The 14,657-nt window shown below is 40.8% G+C and overlaps 1 protein-coding gene across 2 annotated transcripts in view; it reads left to right on the top strand.

Moving 5' to 3' along the window:
• Nucleotides 1-14,657, top strand: part of TBCK (TBC1 domain containing kinase) — a 436,713-nt gene that overhangs the window by 230,567 nt on the left and 191,489 nt on the right. For both annotated transcript variants that reach the window (XM_030190773.1, XM_030190774.1), the window contains one exon: nt 10,425-10,600. In XM_030190773.1, the coding sequence (XP_030046633.1) occupies nt 10,425-10,600 (176 nt within the window). The remainder of the gene's footprint in view (nt 1-10,424; nt 10,601-14,657) is intronic.

Genomic DNA, 14,657 nt, shown 5'->3' with positions numbered 1-14,657 from the left:
TGGTAAGTCAGAGAAACTGAAACAAATCTCTGTAAACCTGAAATATGTAATAGGGCAATTCGATAAATTAAAGAGTAGCAAATTGCCTGGATCTAATGGTATACCTCCTAGAGTACTGATAGAACTGAAAAATGAACTTTCAGAGTTTTTGTTAGCAATAGTGTAATTTATCTTTAAAATAAAGCATGATACCGGAAGATTGGAAGGTGGCCAATGTAATGCCAGTTTTTAAAAAGACTTCCAGAGGTAATCCATGAAATTATAGACCTGTGATCCTGACGTCTATGCTAGGCAAAATGGTAAAAATTATTATAAAGAACAAAATTACTAATCATATGCATAGGCAGCACTTATACTAGTAGGGATATGAGGACTACTTCTGTTCCAGAACTGAGTCTGAATCCAGATTGACATGTATCTAGCCAGTTTCTCTCTTCTAGCCAATCATTGAGTTGAACACAGATTGCTCTATAAGTTTTCCTAGAAACGGGATGTTAGATACTGGCAGGTTACTTTCAAGCTTGCCCTGGTCAAAGTTGTTCTTTTTTAACAAAAAGGACACATCACAGCCCTTTTTTATGTTGTTTGTATTTGCCTATTAGAAAGAAGAGTTCACAATTTTTGCGGCACTTTCTGTGAGGCCCCTACTTGCCTGTTGCACTGTGTTTGATGGGCAGGGGTCAAAGTCCTCTTAAGATTGTGTCAAGGCCCTCCTCTGTTACTGGGTTAAAAGAGTCCCATGTGTCTGTGTGGGGAGAGGGCAAGTTTGTGCGCTCTTGGTTAGCTGAATGGAGACGGTAAATCCTGGTGTAGACTTTTAATTTTGTTGGCAAAATATGCAGCAAAATCATTGCAGTTCAGTTTTGACTGGGAAGGCCGGTTTTATTGTGGGGGTTGCACTAGGCTATTTACTATGCTGAGCAACTGCTTGGTTGAATTAGCAGCCTGCTCAATGCATTATGAGAAATATTGTTTTTTGGCTGCTGTTAAGGCTTGACGGTACTTTATCATGTGTTGCCTACAGTTTAGCCTGTCCTCATCCATGAAAGATTTATGTCATCTCCTTTCCAGTTTCTGTCCTTCTCACTTAAGGGTCCAAAAGGAGATGTAAGACAAATTACATTTAAAGATTGAGGCAAATTATTCCAAAGTTGTATGAAAACAAGGATGACTCCACATTTTTCTTATACCGACCACCCTTGAAAGAGGGAAAATTCAGTATTAAGAAGATTGAATAAATAATTACCTTGTGTAGCTTGGGGAGCAAGATTAAGCTGAGTCAAGTGATCTGGTGCAGCACCATGTAATATCTGAGACAGTGGCGTAGCCAGACAGCCAATTTTGGGTGGGCCTGAGCACAAAGTGGGTGGGCACAAAATTTTCTCTCTCCCCCCTCTCCCCAAAATTGGCTGTCTGGCTACGCCACTGCGACCCCCCTCCCCCCAAACCACCGCTGCAGGTTTTTCCCCGCCACCTGCTGATCCCTTCCCCCAGGCACCACCTACCAGCATGCTGAAGGGCTTTTTTTCTCTTCCACCTCCCGGCCACCCAACCGTCGGCACGCTGCAGGCCTTCTTTCCCCTCCCTCCCCTTCCATCTCCGTCGGGCAGCGCCAGCCTGCCTAACTCTACAGCAAAGTTGCACGGCACCGGATCCGTCAGCATGCTGCCGCTATGCTCCTACCTTGTCATCTTTTGGCAGAGGTGTTAGTTCTGCTGCTAAATCTGCAGCGGATCCATGTGGTGCCAGGGCTGTCTCTCTGTACGCTGCTGCGACTGCTTCCTCTGCGCTGGCCCCGCCTCTTCAGAAAGAGTATTGGAGAAGGTGAGGCGAGGCTAGCGCAGAGGAAGCAGTCGCAGCAGCATACAGAGAGACAGCCCTGGCACCACGTGGATCCGCTGCAGATTTAGCAGCAGAACTAACACCTCTGCCAAAAGATGACAAGGTAGGAGCGTAGCGGCAGCATGCTGACGGACCCGGTGCCGTGAAGCTTTGCTGTAGAGTTAGGCAGGCTGGCGCTGCCCGACGGAGATGGAAGGGGAGGGAGGGAGGGAGAGGAAAGAAGGCCCATTGGGTGCACCGTTGCTGGGTGGACCCGAGCCCAAAGTGGGTGGGCCCAGGCCCACCAGCGGCTACGCCCCTGATCTGAGAAGTTCTGAGAGAAGAGGACATTTCTCTGGTATGTGAACACTATTTTGCTTGTACTTTGGGAACTTAAAGATCGGGGTTTAAAGAAGGAATTGTAGGTTAGTGATAGGCAGAATAAAAATATAAAACAGCAAACTTTATCAACTAATCTCCATAATCTTTCCCCCTTGTTTTAAAACTTGAACTTTGTACCACAGCATTAACAGATAGCTAAGACAATTTACTTGATTTTCTAACGACAAGAAAGAATCCAGAATTACTCCCAAAACTTTAGTAACTTGATCTATTGACAATTGATCAGTTGGATTCAATGGCATCACAGCTGGTAATGAGTTATAATTTTTACCCAGCCGAAGTATTTTAGTGTTGATAGTATATGATTTTATTAATTGAGTTGATGCTCAATCTTCGAACTTATTAATAAGTCTGTTATTGTCAAAAAAGATTTATTTATATTTTCAGTGATTGGGACTAAAATAAATATATCATCAAAAACATTAAATAAAATGGGTGACAGGGGGACCCTGAGGCACACCATAAGGAGACTGACAAGTGGAAGAAAGAACACCTTTCATTTATACCACTTAACTGACAAACTTTTTTATAACCAGGTACGTACTATGCCAGAGACTCCTACTTCACTCAATTGTACGCGCCTATGCGGCTTAGTAAAAGGGCCCCAGTATTTTCCGTGTGACACGGAGGACGAGGACCCCATTGAATTAGAATGTGCAGTGGGACATGCTGGAGAAGAAGAGTGCCAGAGAGGAGAGAGCATAGCATAGCTAAAATTAACAAAAATAACCTATACAAAGATAATAGGAAGATCAAACAGCGATATGGTGAAATGCACCCTCATTCGTGCATAAAGGAGCACGTCCTGCTCCTTGTGTAGTACGCCATAGGCATGTGCCACAGAACAGCAGAAACTTTAAATTCAGGGGTTAGCAATGTCACTTCTGGGACAATTGTAAGGGTGGAACCTAGCTACTGCACTTGCAACCTGGTAAGGCAATACGAAGAGTGAGTTGTCCTTCAGCCTGCAAAACAGCAAGTGGGAAATTTAGCAAAACATAGTGCAGTTTACAGACAGAGAGACAAAATTACTCTGACACTTGAGTATGCACTGCTTGATATTGTTATGCCTAATTGTTCACTTTGTCACTGTCAAGCTCACATTGTCAAAATTTCAATTTCTGTTACACCTCGACACGTACATTTATTAATGCTTTTATATCAGAAGTTGATAACATTTACTATTTGTATTTTTTTCTTACATTTCTTCTTTAAAGATTTATGAATTATGTTATACTAGTAAAACATGCCCATTTCAGGCGCAAATGAAACGGACGCTAGCAAGGTTTTCCTCCCGAACCCCCCCCCCCCCCCGCTCACCCCTTCGGCGTTATGAAGGCACTGACCGCCATTGTTGCGGACCTCGTCAACGCACGCCAACGCCACCTTCAATGTGCTGAGTCGTTGGTTGTGAAGCCACTGACGCCATTGCTCCGCCCTCGACGTCATCACATTTGACGCGAGAGCGGGGCCCCAACACAGTGATTTCGGTGGCTTCACCACCACGAACCCTTCGAACCGGAAGGAAGTGCCCGGAGAAACTGACAGTGACGTCAGTGTCCTCAGAACGTTGAGGGTGAGTTTTATTATATAGGATATGATATTACTTTCTTATAATTTGACTTTTTATTATGTTTACTTAAGTCATTAGCCCCTGACTCAGCCTAATGTAGGCGAAATGTGCCCACTTTGGGCACTGTTTTTTATCTCCTGTTCTCAGTAAATTGCCTACTGCTTTCATATTTTGGTGTATTTGGTCTGCTTTTTATCGGCACTAAATGTATACATTTATTTAGCTGGTTAATGGGCCGAAAATTGTCACAAAACAGCAAAGTAGGTGCTTCACCCAAACTCTGTCCCTGGCCTGTCCCTAACTTAACAGGTTAAGAGATGGCTGGTTAGTGGCGATATTCAGCGACATTAACCAGTTAATCTCCACTGAGTGCTGGATTGCTCAGCGGGTATTTATATGTTCCATTGTTTACTTCTAACAGTTTCAAAGTAAAAATTGTTTGATTATCCATATCATGTAGCAGCAGTAAATGGATTAATAAATGACCCCCTTCTGATTTCTTATACCTCAGAAAAAATCCCCTTCTGATGTCTTATACCTCGGAAAAAATCCCATGTATGTGGTCTATTAACTGTGTTGAATTTAGTGTATGGCATTGTATTAATCAAAAACCCTTTACCATCACAGGATATGTAAGAAGTCTGGGAGGTGACAGGTTGTGTTACCCGGCAAGTTGATTGCTTAGTGAATAAAGGCTAAAAGCAGGAAGTATCCAAGCTTCCCATGATTTCCAGCTGCTTCGTTTCACTATTCCTACAAAAGGGTTTTAGAGAGAGATAGATTTTCATTCCAGAAAGAAGTACAATCCTGAGCTCCTGGTTGTTTTGTGGGATTGCTTATGGCACGTTTCTTTAATTCAGCCACTGTAATTTATAATGTAGCTGATGTAACATAGGACATGCATTGTCAACTGACTCTTTAATGGTGCCAGCTGTTCTTTGTGTTCCGCAGTGCCCTGTCTGACACTTCAGTAGCTTTTCCGAATTGTCTCCTTATTGAGTGGCAGCCAGCTTGGATTTCTGTCAAGGAAGTGCTCTAAGACAGATTAATTTTGTATGCCATCAGGCACCAAATAATGTTGAGATTTCCTGTTTTGCTGCAGGCATACAGTGCATGGCTTTGTAAAAAAATTGCAGGGCAAACACAGTTCAGAAACTTCAATGTGCACAATTCTTTCACTTCACAAAGCGGTCTCTTTTAGCAACTGTAACCATGACAAATGAGGCCCAGAAAGAACCCAACATAAGTGGTATATATTATGCAAACTGGGTGGTTCTTGCTTGAGTAGAGAGATTTTATTTGTAAATATTTCTTTAATAATATTGATATAGTGTCAGATTTTGACAGTGTGCCTATTTCATAAAACAGTTGCCTTTGTGTTGAAATAGAGGTCTTGGTGCCAGTTGTCTTCATAGGAATGCCAAATTTGTTCTAAAACCTCATTGGGATATCTATAGCAAATCATTTAAAACTGACCTAGTAACACAAGTTATCTAAAATTTTATTAACGGCCTTATGACCAATGTTTCAACTAATGATATGTATATGTTAACCATCTCTCTGACCTCATGTGCAACTTTCTTTAAATTAGTCACCTTACTTTCTAACTCTTCTTACTCCTTTACCTATCTATATGTTCCATCTTTGTTTATACCCTACACCGTAAATTAAAATGTTCTATTATGTATTGTGTTGACATTGTAAGTAGTATACTATGCCATACTTTGTATTGTTATTTGAATATTTTACTGCTATAATTGTCTATTGCTCATGTAAATAAATCCTAATAAATAAATACTGCACAGCATCACAGGCTTATCTATACTAATCATTGTGAAGTGAAAGAGCCAGTTAGCACAAGGAGGTTTCCATTCCTCTGGTACATTGTAATTTTACTAATACTTTGCAAATTGGTTCTGCTTTTTTTTTTTTCTTGAACTGCTAAATGTATTGTTTTCTATGCAAAATTGTCATGCCAATAAAGTTATCTATGTCTACAGCACACAGCCTCTTCCAATTTTGTCCAGCTCCCTGTGGTACTGCCCCTTCTCAAGATTTTTCTTCCCTGTCCCCAGTTGCACAGCAAGAGGAGGCACATGGCTGCATATTGGGCCACAGCCACCTCTTCTGTCGTCCTTGGCCTGACTCTTTCCTTGAGCCATGTAACTGTATGGATTCCCATGTGGTTCAAATGAACAGTTTGGCCCAGGATAGTAGCCATGTGCCACCCCCTGTTGCTGTGCGAGGAAAAAGGTACAGAAGAAGTGGTATCACAGCTCGATGCTGCAGGGAGTGAATGAGGGAAGCCAAGCTGCTGAGCCTTTGCTGCTTTTGCTTCCTGATGCTTCTGCCACTGCTTGTGCAAAATATTGCACAAGTAGGGAGTTCTGCACAAGTGGCTGAGGTGGGAATATGATTGAGATCTACAAAATCCTGACTGGTGTAGAACAGGTAAAAGTGAATTGATTTTCTACTCTTTCAAAAAGTGCAAAGACCAGGGTACATGCAATGAAATTGTATGCAAATACTTACAAATAGGAGGAAATATTTTTTCACTCAACAAATAGTTAAGCGCTGAAACTTGTTGCTGGAGGATGTGGTAATGGCAGTTAGCATATCTGGGTTTAAAAAAGGTTTGGACAAGTTCCTGGGGAAAAGTCTATAGTCTGCTACTGAGCTAGACATGGGGGAAGCCATTTTGTGCTTGGTAGCATGGAATATTGCTACTATTTGGGTTTCTGCCAGGTACTTGTGACCTGAATTGGCCACTGTTGGAAGCAGGATACTGGGCTTGATAGACCATTGGTCTGACCCAGTATGGCTATTTTTATGTTCTGCATTGTGCAGAATTCCCCCTGAAGTAGCTACCCATCCTAGGAGAAAGTTCCATGAAGAAATATTTGCTAATGTTTCCCCACAGTCACTAACCCTGTTCTAAAATTTCTTTTCCCTAAAAAAATGATTTGCTACTTACGCATTTTTAATACATTTCGGGTAGTTGAATGTTTCTATCATATCTTCCCTGTCTCTTCTTCCGAGTATGCAAATTCACATCTCTAAATCTCACCTCATAGGACTTCTGATACGACCCTGTGTCATTTTGGGTAAAGGGTCCAGAAGACTGGTTGTGAGGGCGTAGTAAAGTGTCATGAAGCCCCATTTTGTTTATGGAGTTCATATGTGTGCGATAAAGGGCACAGACGATCTGCTTTGTTCGTGGGATCAATTTGGAGGAGGCCTTTTATGTTGTGGACATAACCTTGGTCCTCAAGGGATGCAATCCAGTCTTGTTTTCAGGATTTCCCCAATGAATATGCATGAGAGCTATTTGCATTCACTGCCTCTATTGTATGCAAATAGATCTCATGAATATTCATTTGGGAAAACCTGAAAACAACCTGGAAAGGGCCAAGGTTGGACACCACTACCCTAAACTATGTTTGATAGAGACTAGTAGAGGCAACTATTCCTTCAATGGTTTAGTTAGATTTCATCTCAAGTGTTTTTTTTACCTTCACACTGTAGATACTAGTGTTGGAAATTGTATTGTTTTTACCTGATCTGCATACATCATAGCATTACCATCAGGGAACCATTTGTGACACCCATGCAAATAGCTCAGACTAACGTGCCGACTATTCGCATAAATAGAAGCACTAAGATTAACATCCATTACCACTTATACTCTTTTCTGTAATGATGAAGCATTATAAAGTTAGGCAATGACATCTCAATATGCTCTTACATAAAATACACATGCATGCATTAGTGTGATATCAAATGGTGGCGTTTATGATGGCAGTCCGTTATCAGTGTCTCAGGTATGTCAGAAAACCCAGTCTTTGTTGTTGGCCTTATCATTTACTATAATAGTCTAGCCTTACCACACTGTCTTTGAAAGCTGTCCATTTATTTGTTCTGTAACTGTGGCTTTTGAAATCTGCTTTTGTCATTAATGTAAAATATAATGGTATACTCAGCAAATATGCAGTTTGTCTGATCATTGCATCCATCTGTTGAATCCGACTGAGTTCATGGATGTCCTCACCCATTCTGTTCAATCTTTTTATGTCATCCCTTGCCTCAATTCATCTGGGTCTTAATGAACTACTATTATATCCTAGGTGGATGACATCCTGCTTCTCTTACCAGTGACACTGTCCATTCAAACTTAGTGTGACTCTAATTCATATAACACGAACGGTGCATTTCAACCCAAAATTTGATGAGTGGTTAAACCATATGCAACCATAAGGTGTGAGGGGAAAGTCTCATAAAGCCACTTGGACTCAGTGACTGTATAGTGTCCTTTATGTGGCAGATATAATCGTAGACAAAACCCTCATCCAACTCGTGATATTTTTGTTGAAATTTTTATACATTTTTCTGTTATATCATTTTGTATAGACGTTATTTTGTTAAGGCAGCCTAGACAAGTGACTTATCTGAATAGTCTGCAAATTGTCCGGATCCCGACAGGTTCCAGTTTCGCCAATTGCTTTGTCAAAGGATCAATGTTGTAGCTAGCCTGTAAAAACGCCAATTACTCTCAGTCCAAGAATCCCTCGACTTATAACTCATAGCGTCTCCTTACATATTGTCCGTGACTCCACTGTCAGATCATGCATATCCTAGTATTTATCCAGGCAGGCTTTCAGGCAGGATTGGTGTTGGGTTCTCTAAAAGTTCAGGTTGCAGCTTTGGTCTGTTCCAGGAGCCAACTACAGAAGACGTCTCTTGCGGCTCACATGGATATCATTCGATTCTTGCAGGGAGCAGACCACTTGTGGCCTCCTTTTTGTATGCCATGTCCAGAGTGAAACCTTAATTTAGTCCTTCAAGCTCTTCAGAACCCTCCTTTTGAGCCACTTCGGTTGGCCTCCTTGAAAGATCTTACACTAAAGACGGTGTTCTTGGTGACTGTTGCTCAGCACATAGGGTTTTGGAGTTTTGGACCCTTTCTTGTCGGGTTCCGTATCTCCACTTTTCGTAGATATGGGGGGCGGGGGGTGTCTCCCTGCACACTGTTTCTTCACTTCTCCCAGACGTGGTATCAGCATGTCATGTCACCCAATCTGTGGAGCTTCTGTCCTTTTGCAGAGAGGACATGGAGGCTCAGTATTCTTCCTTGATGCTACTCAATGTGTGTAGAATCCCCATTAGATATCTGGAAGTCACTAATGAATTTCATAAATCAGAAAGACTGACTGTGCTTTGTGGTAATCAGAGGCTTGGCCTCATGGCTTCCAAGCCCATAATTGCTAGAGAACTGAAGGAGACTATCGTGTTTGCTTATTTGCTTGCGGGGAAGCAGGCTCATTCTACGAGGCATACATCGACATCCTGGACAGAGACTACCTTACTATTTCTGGTGGATATTTGCAAGACGTTCACATGGTCAACACTGCATAACTTTACCAAGCACCACAAGGAGGACATTGCAGTGCACTTGGAAGCCAGCTTTGGGGCTTCGGTCCTCAGGGTGATGGTGCCAGAATCCTACCCACTCTAGGGATTGCTTTTAAACAGGTTCCGGAATAGCGGGAAGCTGCATAATGGAAGGAGAAATTAGGTCTTACCTGCTCATTTTCTTTCCATTAGTCCTTCCCACTATTCCAGAGGCCCATCTGAGGTTTCTTACATGTTTAGTCAATGCGAAGTAATGGGTCAAATAATGACTGTCACCTTGCATGGTGCTTCCTGCATAGCTCTTGTTCTCTACAATTTGTCCAGAGATGAGAGAGGTTCACATATGTTTGCTTATCTGATTAGTGTTAGGTTAACGAGTTGTGTTGTGTTTATTCTGAGTTTATCCTTACTGCTTGACTACGTAAATACTGAGGAGCTGGACTGGATGCCAAGAGAGAGATGTCTGAGCTCAGTTTTCAGTTCTCTATCTCTACCTACTGGTAGTAGACACAATTAATGGAAAGAAAATTATCAGGTAAGATCTATTTTCTCCATCTGTAGCTACCCTGTTCCTTTTTTGTCTCATTTATTTTCCAGTGTTTCTCTTTACATTAGAGGGTTTTTTCAGACAAGGGGCTCCCTTATCGATTGTAACTGGGTGAATTATGTTAATAATTCATTGTTATTCTGTCATTGTATCAGGAGTCGGTATGTTATGAACACTATGAAGACAGTTCTATAAGTGGCTGCCTCCATTTGGGTTCCCAAGGCCATGTGTAGGTGCCAATTTTATAACTGAACCTAAACACCATTATAGAATATTAGAGTAACTTGGTATCAGTGCATCCAAGAGCTGTTTTAAGTTTGGATGCCTAAATGCTGCTGGGAACCTTGTAACTTACAGTATGGTTTGCACTGTCCGTAAATGGTAGCCCTGCCTCCCTTGCAAATAAGCAAGTATTTGCAGTCTAGTGCTTAGTTGCCCCTGCTACCGTTTCAGTGGGTATATATACCCTTGTAAGAGCTAGTATTCTGACATTTACTTGGAGTGAACCTGCAAATGTGTGGGCTTCTAGGTTATAGAATTGCTCTTCACCTAATAAACTACTAGTACCAATATGTTTTTTTTTTCCTTTAACAAAATTTCAAAAATATGTGTTAATGTAATTTCTCCTCTGGGAAGGCATTTTAATTTTGTTCTTGTAATTTTTCCCACCAGAAATTGACATTGAGCGATGTGTCCATGAATCCATCAACCTGTTCTGTTGGACCCCTAAGAGCGCAACATACAGGCAACATGCCCAGCCACCAAAACATACTACCGAAAGTAATGGTGGAAGCAGAGCAACCTCCCACATTTCATCTGACTATCAGGACACATCCAAGACTGATCTGGTAAGTACATTTTTGTAGTGGTTAATTTATATCATTTCATGTTATTGTCACATGATTGCCTATAGCAGCTTTGAAGCTTTTTGCCAAGATTTCTTTTCATTTTAGATGGCTGGCTTTTGGAATTGGGAATGCTGCACCCATAGCATATGTTTTCCCTTTTTTGAGCCCTGGTGGCAACACAGCCCTATAGGATTGTTTGTTTTACAAGTACAAGAGCATCTTCAATTCTTTTTTTCCATAATAAAATCTCCCTATTGCCGGCACAAAATACTTAATGTAAACTGAATACAGAAAAAGCAGGGGGAATGTCGGTAATCTAAATATGCATTATTTCCAAACTTGTCATGATGTTTTGCAACAGGTTTAGCACAGTGTAAATAGCTTTTAACATAACCAGGGAGTCAGTGTTCCATGTGGGAACAATAACGTCTACTTAATTTAATGTGATGCACCATGGACTAGTGTGTATCATATATCAAATTATCTGTCATTTGATGGGTAACCTTATCATAAATTATTGCTTCTGTAGGATGAAAAAATATTCATGCATTATGATTTTATAAATTCAGTAAGTTATTAGGCTATAAAAATGTGCACCATTTGTAGATGTTCTACTCTGTGTATTATGAACACATCAGTATGATTCATATTTTAAGGCAGTAAGCATCCATTTTAAATTTTTTTTTTTTTTGGGGGGGGGGAGGATGTGGTGTATCATTTTCTCAGATACACATAGTGTAATCATATTTCCCACCTCATTCCTGCATGACATGCACTGGATGAAATGGGAAGATCTCACATGTACACAAGGCTCTTCTCTCATTGACTGTACTTGTTTTCACAGTCATTGATTTCTTTATGCATTCAAAAATATTTAAGCTGCTCCTAAGCCAGGGTAGATTGAGTCTGATGTAAGTCTCTCAGATTTACTGCTAACATTTGCTGTACTATGTACATTGTGTCAAAGAGAGCTTAAATATTCGGTGTACCTGAATGTAACTCATCTTGAGCTACTACTGAAAAAGGTATGACAAAATCCAAATAAATAAATAAATTCCCTCTGGAGTTCATAAGATAGAGCGTGTTTAGGCATCCTATCCAAATGTGCTTGGAAATTCTTTTTAATCAAGATGGGAAATAATTGCTTCTTTCAGACACATTTTCTTGGTCTCAGATTGCATTTCTTGGTACCTGAGGTCTTCTCTATCTCCACACAATTCACAGCATAATTGCTTATAATTGACACCTCTGTATCAATGTCAGTCTGGTGTTTTTCTCTCTTACCACTGTGTCCAGTTTCCTTGTATCCAGCTTTTTAGCAGTCAGAATGGGGATATCCCAGATTATAACCTTTTTATACTCCATAATTCTCTTAGAGTTGTGATTTCAGTGCTTTTCCAGTACAGCAGTGTTATAATCTTTGCATAGTTTCCAAAGAATAAGACGTGGCATTTTGTGCCTTTCTGTTTTGAAAGTTGCTGTAGGGTGGTTCCTGTGTCCATTTCCTTTAAGCTTGACTGCTGCAGTTGTATTCTGTATTTAAAATTTACTTCTAGGAGCAAGTCATTAATATACAGCTCTCACGGAACAAAGCAAGCTCCTCATTAGTGCTTTCCCAAAAAAGTAAACTTCGTTGATTACTAGATAGTTAATTGATGAACTTCAAGGTTTTACATCTCAAATATAAACAGGTTTGCTTGATCTCTGGTCTTGTCCTATCAGCTTCTGTCCTCAGTTGGTTCTACCCAGTCCATTACACTCAAGGAGTACTGTCTGCTCTCCCCCTTCCAATGCCTTCTTTATCGATTCCTGGACCAGTCCTCATTTATCTAATGCCTCCTTCCCACTTTCAGCTTTTTTTTTACCAGCAGGAGGACAGCAGAGCCTCATTGCTTTTTCTAGCCTTCTCTATTGCATGTCACTGTGGTTCCATTCCCACATGCTGAATCTCAAGTCTGGAAATACCAACACCAAGCCAATGGTGCAGACAAGCTTCCACTATAAAAAAAAAAAGAAGAAGAGAATATCACTGTACTAGGAAGCCCCTTTCTCCCAGAGGAGCTCAAATGATCAGCTACTACCTTTTAATATACTTTTTATTCACATGTTGGTCTGTTGTCAGCAAAGAGTCAAAGCAAATTATCTCCCCAGTCCTTCTCTCCAAAAATACTTGCTACAGATGAATGTTTATCGTAAGCTCTTGCACCTTTTCATGATGCTTCAGCTGCTTAGGACAGCATGATCAGCATTTTTAAAGTTTTGAGCATTTCTGCCAAAACCAAATCTAACCTAAGGATTTTTCATGGAAGTCCCACAATACTTCACTGCAGGTCACTTCCGCCCAAAAAATCCAAGAACTATCTCCTCAAGAAATTTCTCTTTTTAGATTTAGGTTGGGACTTTGATTAGGAAAAGACTGAAGACTCATCTTTTTGAGAAATCCTATGTTGTATAATTTTTCCTTAGGAAATCTTTTTTGTTTCATTTATTCTTTTGTTGTGGATTACATTTTGCATAGCAGGTTTTGTAAAATAGGACCTTTCTGGATTAATTTCTCTTTGTAAATTTAACTTTTGATTATTTTTTATACCTTGCATATTGATTACTTTTTTGTACAGTATGTTTTGTTTTAGCTCTTGAACTCATTGCCAGAGGATGTGGTAACGGTGGTTAGCATATCTGGGTTTAAAAAAGGTTTGGACAGGTTCCTGGAGGAAAAGTCCATAGTCTGCTATTGAGACAGACATGGGGAAGCCACTGCTTTCCCTGGGATTGTTAGTGCGGAATGATGCTACTAATTGAGTTTCTGCCAGGTACTTGTGACCTGGATTGGCCACTGCTGGAAGCAGGATACTGGGCTAGATGGACCATTGGTCTGACCCAGTATGGCTACTCTGTTTTTATGTAACTTTTGTAAACCACCAGGGACTTTTTGGATTTGGATTATGCAGTATATAAGCCCTTTGATTAGATAAGATTTGGCCAAGCCAAACCATTCTGCAGCAAAGCAGCCTCACATCATGATACTTCCACACTACTACTACTACTACTACTACTTAACATTTCTAGAGCGCTACTAGGGTTACACAGCGCTGTACAATTTAACAAAGAGAGACAGTCCCTGCTCAAAGAGCTTACAATCTAATAGATAAGTGAACGGTCGGTCCAATAGGGGCAGTCAAATTGGGGCAGTCTGGATTCACTGAATCATTATATGATTTTTACTAAACAACCATAGTAAATGTGGGCACCATGTTATAGAATTGCCCTTTTTGTGGTTAGCATGGCTAAACTGAAACCTTTATTGTGGTGAAGCTTGATTGTTTGAAGTAACATAAGCCAGAAAGTGTTTTATCACTGAGTGAAATAGAGAAATGTGTGTATCTATTCCATATGTATATGAGTTGTAACATCTATAGAGCTAATATTTGTTCTACTTTATCCCTACACACAAATGTTTTCATCCCATTAGTATATTAACACTAATGTGCTACCGTCATAGATAATTTTTCCCTAGCATTCTCAGACATCTGTACCCACATACCCGTTTACCGCAACTTCAGAAAATACTTCTGGTTCATAGTGACCACCACCCACTATCAGTATGTCATGCGCTTGCTCTTGGGCCCTTCAGTGGAAGTGAGCTCAGACATCTTCCTGTCTCATATACTGCTACCAGTTTCAGCTTTATGATGCAGCGCTAACTGATTGGCATGTCTGCATATCCCATGGACTAGTTGGCACCCTCTACCTTTAAATTCTGGATCTCCTACTTAACTTTCCTCACAAAATTCCCTTGTGGGAGCTCTGAGTGCTTTGTTCTCAAATTACTTTTGGTATATGACTTTGGCTTGCTCTGCCTGCCATTCGTGGATTTATTTGGATTTATGTTGCCTCTTCCTGCTGTTTGGATTTTGTTCTACACCCATTTCTTCTTTCTGCCTGACAGTTAGTGTCTGTTCCTCTCTGCTGGGACACTATGCTTCAAGTCCTGGCAGCTTCTGCATACCAGAGGTCTCAACCTGAGGGAAAAAGGGAGCTGTTATAGGTGAAGTTG

The sequence above is a fragment of the Microcaecilia unicolor genome, chromosome 2 (assembly GCF_901765095.1).
Source record: "Microcaecilia unicolor chromosome 2, aMicUni1.1, whole genome shotgun sequence".
Taxonomy (NCBI): Eukaryota; Metazoa; Chordata; class Amphibia; order Gymnophiona; family Siphonopidae; genus Microcaecilia; species Microcaecilia unicolor.
Note: the sequence above shows the minus strand (reverse complement) of the source record. Positions and strands in the feature narration are given on the sequence as shown.